General features: G+C 34.2%; 1 protein-coding gene across 4 annotated transcripts; it reads left to right on the top strand.

Moving 5' to 3' along the window:
- The first annotated feature begins 518 nt into the window (after window positions 1-518).
- LOC133675809 (rhamnogalacturonan I rhamnosyltransferase 1-like) lies at window positions 519-4315 on the top strand. Of its 4 annotated transcripts, none has more exons than XR_009835502.1 (9): window positions 519-1169; window positions 1517-1584; window positions 1693-1781; window positions 1919-2084; window positions 2284-2573; window positions 2657-2861; window positions 2954-3111; window positions 3249-3325; window positions 3630-3769. XR_009835502.1 is itself a non-coding variant. In XM_062097297.1 (9 exons), the coding sequence occupies exons 2-9, from the start codon at window positions 929-931 to the stop codon at window positions 3874-3876; spliced, it is 1503 nt and encodes a 500-aa protein (XP_061953281.1). In that variant the 5' UTR covers window positions 519-766; window positions 871-928; the 3' UTR covers window positions 3877-4315. The 4 variants fall into 4 exon arrangements, 2 of the variants coding, with proteins under 2 accessions (XP_061953281.1, XP_061953282.1); XR_009835501.1 differs by having other exon boundaries at window positions 2954-3150; XM_062097297.1 differs by lacking the exon at window positions 3249-3325 and having other exon boundaries at window positions 519-766; window positions 871-1169; window positions 2954-3150; window positions 3630-4315.
- The last annotated feature ends 4180 nt before the right edge of the window (window positions 4316-8495 follow it).

The following is an 8495-nucleotide window of genomic DNA, read 5'->3' as shown; positions in this document are numbered from 1 at the left end:
AATCTCAACAAATGGATAAAGCTCAAATTCAAAACAAATAAAAAGAAGATCACGTTCAAGGAAGCAAAACTAGAAGATAACAAACTCTCTGTAAATTCAAATACTTTCAAATGTATCTTATAACAGAATTAGTCTTATCCAAAAATATCTATAAATAAAACAACATGTGATCCTTAAAAAAAAAACACACACAGTACTAATTACCTCTTTCTTGAATCTCTTTAATAAGAAAGTTTATTTTTCTTAAACAAATATTTTAAAAAAGAAACTTTGTTTCCATCGTACCCGTAGTTTATCGCGATATTCTGTCGGCGTAACGACAATCAAAGATCACCACGTCTTATTTCGCCACGGCCGGATCAGCTGCCACGTCAGGCACTCTTAATTCTAGTGGGGCCACCCGTACTGGCGTCAGCTGGCGAGCATTTACTGGCTGAAATGTAAGGGTAGAGTTAAGTAGAGTCAAGACGTAAACCATAGTCAGCCGTAACCATAGTTAAATAAATATGGCAAGAAGAGAGAGAAAAAGCAACTCTGAATAGGAAAAAAAAAAACAAAAACCGGTGGAAAGTGATGAAGCGGTGTCTATGTTGTGTTGCCGGTTCACACCATAACAGCTCTTCTTTTTTTTATTCGAGTACTCTCCACCATTCTCTCTCTCCTTTTTAAAACCGTCGGCGAGTATTGTTGTCTCTCTCGCCGGAAAAATTGATGAGATCGTGGAGAAATATCTTCATTCGTTTTTTGATTGATTTATTTTGAAGAGGTGGGTAGAAATTGATATTTATTTGTTTTTCTTGGATTCAGTTTTGGATGTCGAAGTTTCTTTGTTAAAGTTACTGATCCTGCATTGTTGAAGAGGAACGACAGGTCGTTTTGAATGGGGGAGAAATGTGCAGGATAGAGAGAAAGTGTGGAGGAGGAGAGTATGGGGGTAGTTAAAGGAGTAGAAAAGATAAGGATTAGTATATCTAGGCCGTCGTCGAAAATGAAGGTGTGGATGATAAGGGCAACGACGTCGGTTTTGTTGTGGACATGTGTGGTTCAGTTGACGACAATCGGTGAGATGTGGGGTCCTAGGGTTTTGAAAGGTTGGCCTTCCCAATCTGCCTCTGCCGCCTTGCAAGAGAATGTTCCTTCTCTCCCTGCTCGCGTTTTGCCTCCAAAGAGTCAGTCCTTTTTAGCTATTAATTGCGTGATTTCGTGGAAAGATGCATGTTTTATTTTTTTTTTGTCCTGATCAAATCAGTCTGATTAATTGTTTGGTTGCATTTGATAAAAATAAAATAAAAAATAAAAAATAAAATTGATGGGTGTTTGTCTGCAAAAGTGATGCTGCTGCAAGTTATCCAAAGAGAAGAATATTTGTCAAATAAAACTATTCTGGTGTTGGAAAAACTTGTTTGCATCTGATGTCTTTCTTCTACTTAAATTATATATTTGTGTTTGTAGCTGGCTCTGCTTAACTAACATGTCATCTGTAGACTGATATATCTCATTTGTTGGTTGACATTAGGGGTTTATAAGAACAATGGATACTTAATGGTCTCGTGCAATGGAGGTCTTAATCAAATGAGAGCTGCGGTGAGTGGCTACAACTGTGCTGGGCATGTGCATATCTGTGGTTGATCTTACAGTGGCGATGTGGTTTATCTGTCTTTAATTTTGTCGCTTTGCTTCTCTGCATTACAGATATGCGATATGGTTGCTATTGCTAGATATTTGAATGTTACACTTATAGTACCAGAACTGGATAAAACCTCCTTTTGGGCTGATCCCAGGTGTGTTAACCTCATTTTCTTATTTGAAGTTACCAAATGGTTTCAACTACATAGGAATCTGTACCATTTAATCCCCCCCTTATTTTTGGATTGGAAACGCACCTCGTACTTTTTAATGAGTATCTGTGATCTCACAGTGAGTTCCAAGACATATTTGATGTGGAGCATTTTATCACATCATTAAGGGATGAGGTTCGGGTATTGAAAGAATTGCCTTCCAGGCTGAAGCAGAGAGTGGAACGGGGGATGACTTATACCATGCCACCAGTTAGTTGGTCGGATATTTCTTACTATTATAACCAGGTTAGCTCATTGTTGTCCTTTTTGCTTCTGGCATTGTTGCAAAAGTTGCCATGTGTTACTCTTGGAAGTTCTTATTGCTAATTTCCATCAGCTAGCTCAAATTGTAGGCTCATGCAAGGTCTCCTAGTTACCTGGTATTGTTGTTAATTTTTATCTATTTATTTTGCTCATTGGTATCTTTTTTATATGCTGTCTGCAGATTCTTCCTTTGATACTGAAGTACAAAGTTGTACATCTAAATAAAACTGATGCTCGACTTGCCAATAATCACCAACCTCTAGAGCTGCAGAAGTTGCGCTGCCGTGTGAATTTTTTTGCTCTGAGATTCACCACTCAAATAGAGCAGTTGGGTAAGAGAGTTATAAGGCTTCTAAGGCAAAATGGTCCCTTCTTGGTACTCCACCTTCGATATGAAATGGACATGCTGGCGTTTTCTGGCTGTACTCAAGGTTGCAACGATGAAGAGGTGGAAGAATTGACAAGAATGAGGTAAGCTGTGCATAATTCTTTATCAGCTCTTTAGCTGCTTAAAGTATTTATTTGATCCTCAGTCCACATTCTCATCTGAACAGATATGCTTATCCTTGGTGGAAAGAAAAAATAATAAATTCAGATTTGAAGAGGAAAGATGGGTTGTGTCCTTTGACACCTGAGGAAACAGCTCTCACGTTGAGGGCACTGGACATTGATCCAAATATGCAAATATATGTTGCAGCTGGCGAAATATATGGGGGTGATAGGAGAATGGCAAGTCTTGCTGCATCTTATCCAAAACTGGTATGCAGATCAAAGCTGAAATTAACTGTTTACATGTTAGATAGTTGTTCCCTCCTCTTCTGTTAACAGGTTCCTTTTGGTTTTTGAAACAGGTCAGAAAGGAAACACTGTTGGAACCATCAGACCTTAGGTTCTTCCAGAATCACTCCTCTCAAATGGCAGCATTGGATTATCTTGTTGCATTGGAGAGTGATATTTTTGTCCCTACCTATGATGGAAACATGGCTAAAGTTGTTGAAGGCCACCGCAGGTATTTTTCTTCCAAACAGCTGCTTCTTTTTTATCGCAGGTATTTTTCTTCCAAACAGCTGCTTCTTTTTGATTCATATATTATATCGAAGGTCCTTTAATGTTTTTAAACTAATGTAGCGGTTTCTTTGGCCTCAGATAAATGATTTTGGAATTCAAACACCTTCAAGTTTTAACATTCCAATTTTTCTCTTTTTCGGAGGACAAAAATTTGTGTATGCCTTCTACATCCAGACAGTTCTTTACTCTGGTTGTGAAATATTTAATGAACTTTGAAGCTTGATTTTTATTTAAAATTCATGAACTTGTTATTGTTGATTTTTGAGTTGATATATTGATGTTTATTTAAAATTCATGAACTTGTTATTGTTGATTTTTGTGAAGGTGGTTATATCTATTGAGGAAGGTTTTTGATGTTTCTGTTCTTATGGTCTCCATGTTGTTTCTTTTCTCGTGTGTGAAATCAAAACTCATCTATCTTAACACTGTCTTATTATCCTTTGTCTAATGCCTCCTCAGATTCCTTGGCTTTAAGAAAACAATTTTACTGGACAGAAGGCTTTTGGTTGATCTGATAGATCGATACACTAATGGATCGCTGACCTGGGATGAATTTTCGTATTATGTAAAAGAATCCCATGCAGATCGGATGGGCGGCCCAACAAAAAGGCTGGTGATCCTTGACAGGCCTAAAGAAGAGGATTACTTTTATTCAAACCCAGAAGAGTGTTTGCAGTCATCAGAGGATCCATTGAGCAGCACATGATCATTATTTGACGAATTATTACATAAATCAGTCTCACAGTGCTAGCCATTCTACCACATATTGTTCTCTACAAGAGGTACAGTGTTAATGAAGGAGTTTGCTTTCAATAGGCATTATAGTGTTTGGTGAACTTCAAGAAAGCCTGAGATGATGTGTGGAAGCAAACCTAGGTTAGTATTATAAAATATACTCCAAGACTCCAATTCATGTATAGAAGCTCCTCTGCCATTACAGGGTGATGCCAGATTGACAAGATTGGGTTGTCCAAGTATAAAAGCTCCCCCAGTCATTTCATGGAAGGTTAATCCGTCGTCCTTCCATTTCCTTTTTGTACTTTTTTATTTGCTATTGGATCTTTCGCCATCTTGTGAGTTCCTAACATATCACTTTCTAAAATTTCCTTGCTATGAAAGATCACTGCTGCTCCTTTTTTATTATAGCTCAAAGATTTTGCAGCAAATGTCGAAAACCGTAAAAGTGAATTATGCACTTTGTGACTTGTTAATGTAGACGACTGTCTGGAATGCCCTGGATTATCCTTTGTTCACGGGTTTTGAGTCTGAGCCATAAAGGCCGCGGCTCTTCTGGAGCAACAGCCGACTATTTGAGCTGATTTGAAGGTGGTTGCTACATGTTGCTTAGATTAAACTTGAAAAGAGTTTGTAGACCAAATGCAAAGTTTTCTCTAGTCTCTTCAAATTCCAACATCAGATAAGGACGACCCAGCTAACCCATTAAGCTAGTCGAATAGGTTCGCTATTCTATGAACCTCTTTGTACTGTATGGTAGCTGTTTTTTATTTAAAAATATATTGAAATAGTATATATTTTTTTAAAATTTATTTTTAATTTAATTCATTAAAACATTTAAAAACATAAATTTTTTTTATTTAAAATAAAAAAATTTATTTCTTTTAAAAGTGCGGTGCTATGGCCAAAATAAGCATGGTTGATATCTTGACACTTTGGTTTAATTAATTAGAGTAAATGATTACATGTTTCAGGCAACTTGAATCTTAAGCATTGGTAGGTGAGGAGATTGCATTGCCTTCTAGTCGTTGTAGAGGCTAACCAGATAGTTGCCACCCGGTCTTTGTAGAGGTTAATTAGATAGGTGGTCAGTGCTATATTATATGTTGGATGAATAAAATAAAATTGAAGACTGTGGGGAGCTTTTTGGTAGCTATAAGTATTCTTGAAATCTTTTGATTTGATTTTTTACCTAGTTTAAGTTTTAAATTAAATTATTTGGGAGTTGTCTTGATATAACATATACGACTTAATAGGTTTAAAAACAACTTGGACTATTGGTGAAATTACAGTTTGATTTTAAATAAAGATTTCAAGAAGTTATCATTTTTTAAAAAAATATTGAGAAGATTTAATAATTTTGTTGAATTATTTTTTATTTAACTATATGATAACAAAAATAGTTGCTCATAAAATTGAGTATCAACATAATACTGAGATGTTTGTTCAAGCCTGCAATAACCTCATAAAAAACAATTTTAAACAAGTTATGAAGTTTGATTTTTAATTAATTATGTTAACTTGCAAAACTTGTGACCTAAGTCAAGAACTTCACAAAGTTCAACAATGTTTTTAATATTTTTAATTTAATTATATGATAACAAAAATAAAAGCTTGCAAAATCGAGCATCAACCTAATATTAGGTTGTTATTTGAGAATACGATAACTTCATAGAAAATAAACCAAAACAAATTATAAAGCTTATTCTCTAATTAATTGAGTTTAATAACTTTGTACTTTCTAAAACTATTTTTTTTATTTTTTTAAGAGGTGAACGAAGTGTTGTTTACTGTTTTTTTTTGAAAAAAAAATAGAGTAGGTGATGATGCATCACTTACTTTTCTAAAGTCTGGTTCATATTTGGTTGGAAAGTTAAGTAGCTAACTTCAAGGGCTAAAAAAACTCACCCATTATTTTTTATATGAAAACATTTAAGAAACACCATAAAAACTGTAATAAACCAATTTATGGTCTTAAATTAGAATTTAGTAGATTTAAAAACAAAAAATCAACCTACATAATTTTTTTAGAGTTTTGATCTACAATTGTCGGCAAGATAAAGGGAAAAAGACCTAAATGGAACTTTTCTTATCAAAAGGAACCTATTAATACCTAGAACGATGAGTTTTATAATTGAAAAGTGGTCATTCACTAACTTTCTCTCTTATTTTTTGATGACTCTCTCTCTCTTCTTTCGAACTTAGAAACTAAAATGTTAGAAAAATAAAGTTTTAGATTAATTAAATTGTTTAATTTCCAAACTAAAGGGATCCAAAATGATTTTTTTTTGTTAAAACCTAAAAAGAAAATTTATGGAAAAGATGCTAACACAAATTATTATTATATTTTTTAAAAAGGGCAGTCCAATTTTTCTATGATGCAATTGTGATCCTCTCATTTTCATACCCAAATTCATTGTCATCGTCCCCATTTTCTACCAAAAACCCGACCCCTTAGTTTCTATCATTTTCCTTAATCTTTACAAAAACCTAACCCCAACAATTCATCATTCCCTTTCCCTAGTCCATCAACTCTGTTGTTCCTTTGGTTTTTGGTGTCATTTTTGTTAATTTTAGGGTCATTTGGTTTTCCTTATACTAGACAAACTTCACAGCTTGATTGTACCTCTTCCTTCCAGCAATTTACTCGTTGTGCATATGTAAAAGTTTACACTATATTCTAACATTGCTTTGTCTGGTTATCCTTTGTTGTCTTCACCCTTTGACAATAAAGATTTGTCTGATTTGATTTTAGGGTTTGCAGGTTGCAAAGTGTTCCAAGTCTAAACTTTTCCCCTTCCCTTGTAAATAGGAAGTTGGGTTAAGGTTTTCAGCACGAAAAAGAGGAGAGGAAAGAGGAAAAAAAGGAAAGATAAAGAGATATAATGTGTCACATATTGCAACTACAAGTGTAGCAGGAGACAAAGAACAAGAGATGATAAAGGCTATGGTAATTTGAAATTATGACCGTTGCTGGAATCCACTAAGGCACCAAATGCACTGTTTAACTTTCATGTTTTGTGTTGTTAAATAACACGTGTAATAAAGCTTGCTATTCCTACAATTCTGGGCAAATCAATTATTGTGTGATATATTGGTTATAATAGAATATGAAAGTAGAGAGAAATAATGAATGCATGAAGAGAGAGAGAGAGAGAGATTCAGGTGAATCACTCCATTTCTATTCACTTTTTCTTTTTTTTTTCTTCTTTTATCCTTGTTACCTGATTTCATCAACCATTGTTAAAGAACTAGTTTCTCATTGGATTATGTAATTGTTGGTAATATTTCCATTTCAATCATACCATAATGAAACAGAGAAATAGACAAGAAAAAAAAGCCTGTTGGTAAATGATATATATAAAGAACTTAATTAAAGAACAAAGAACAGGGAATAAAAGAATAAGAAAATAAAGAACAAGGAGCAGAAATGAATAGCGTGAGGTTACTGCTATCCCTCTAGTTTTATTTATAGATGAAATCAAACGCTACGAAAGATAAGAATCATAACAACCATCATCTCCTTTATCTAAGGAACTATATAACTAACTAGACTTATCCTAGATAAACTTAAATCTAAAATTCAAACAACATCAAGATAATGATGCTATTAACAGATAGATAATAATGAAAGAAAAAAAAATTATTGAACAACAAACTTTCAGCTTTGGTGCCATAACTTCAACACCTCTCCTTGGTTTCAAAGCTGCACATTCCAATCCTCTCCTTTACTGCTTCAAATATGTCTTTAGCTAAAGGCTTGGTAAACAAGCCTTCTAATTATTCTTTTGAAGTGTAATAGAGTAACTCTAGTTTTTATTTTTGCTGAAATTATCTAATAGCATGAAACTTGATCTTCATATGCTTGGTCCTATCATGAAAAACATAATTTTTTGAAATAGCTATTACTGATGTGTTATCATAGAGCAATTCTGTGGGACTTCATTGATCAAAGTCCAGATTAATTAGCATTTTTCTTAGCCATATTAATTGTTTTACTGCAACATATGCTGTTATATACCCTGTCTTTACAGTGGAATGTGCAACCATTGATTGCTTCTTTGAGTTCCAATAGAAAATGCTTTCTCCCATAGCAAAACTATAACTTGAGGTGCTCATCATTTCTTCATCACTTCCAGCCTAGTTATTGTCAGAAAAACCAATAAGTTTAACAGTACTAGATTTCACAAAATGCATGCCAAACTTTATGGTCTTTTTTAGATATCTTAGAACTCTCTTGGCTGCCACAAAATAGATTTGACTTGGACCTTGCATGAACCTAGAGAGGTAATTGACATCGAACACAATGTTCGGATATGTAGTAGTTAAATATAACAAGCTCCCAACTAAACTTCAATAGGCTTTACCATCTGTTTTGGGTGCTCCATCCTCCTTAATTAGCTTTTGTCCTAGTACCATAGGTGTACTAACTAGTTTGCAATTTTTCATTGCAAATTTATTTAGTAGCTTCAAAGTAAACGTCTTCTGACATAAAAGGTAACCTTGCACAGACTAAGTTACCACTATGCCTAAGAAATATGTCAACAAACCAAGTTCATTCATCTCAAACTTATCCTTCATGTTGGCTTT

This window comes from Populus nigra, chromosome 16, assembly GCF_951802175.1.
Source record: "Populus nigra chromosome 16, ddPopNigr1.1, whole genome shotgun sequence".
Classification (NCBI taxonomy): Eukaryota; Viridiplantae; Streptophyta; class Magnoliopsida; order Malpighiales; family Salicaceae; genus Populus; species Populus nigra.
This window is presented reverse-complemented; position numbering and strand designations above follow the sequence as displayed.

Excerpts from the sequence above, each read along its gene's own strand:
- LOC133675809 (XM_062097297.1), top strand. The coding sequence starts at position 929 with ATGGGGGTAGTTAAAGGAGTAGAAAAGATAAGGATTAGTATATCTAGG. Across the intron at positions 2,085-2,283 it reads TTTCTTACTATTATAACCAG|ATTCTTCCTTTGATACTGAA; the intron begins GTTAGCTCATTG and ends TGCTGTCTGCAG. Across the intron at positions 2,574-2,656 it reads GAAGAATTGACAAGAATGAG|ATATGCTTATCCTTGGTGGA; the intron begins GTAAGCTGTGCA and ends TCATCTGAACAG.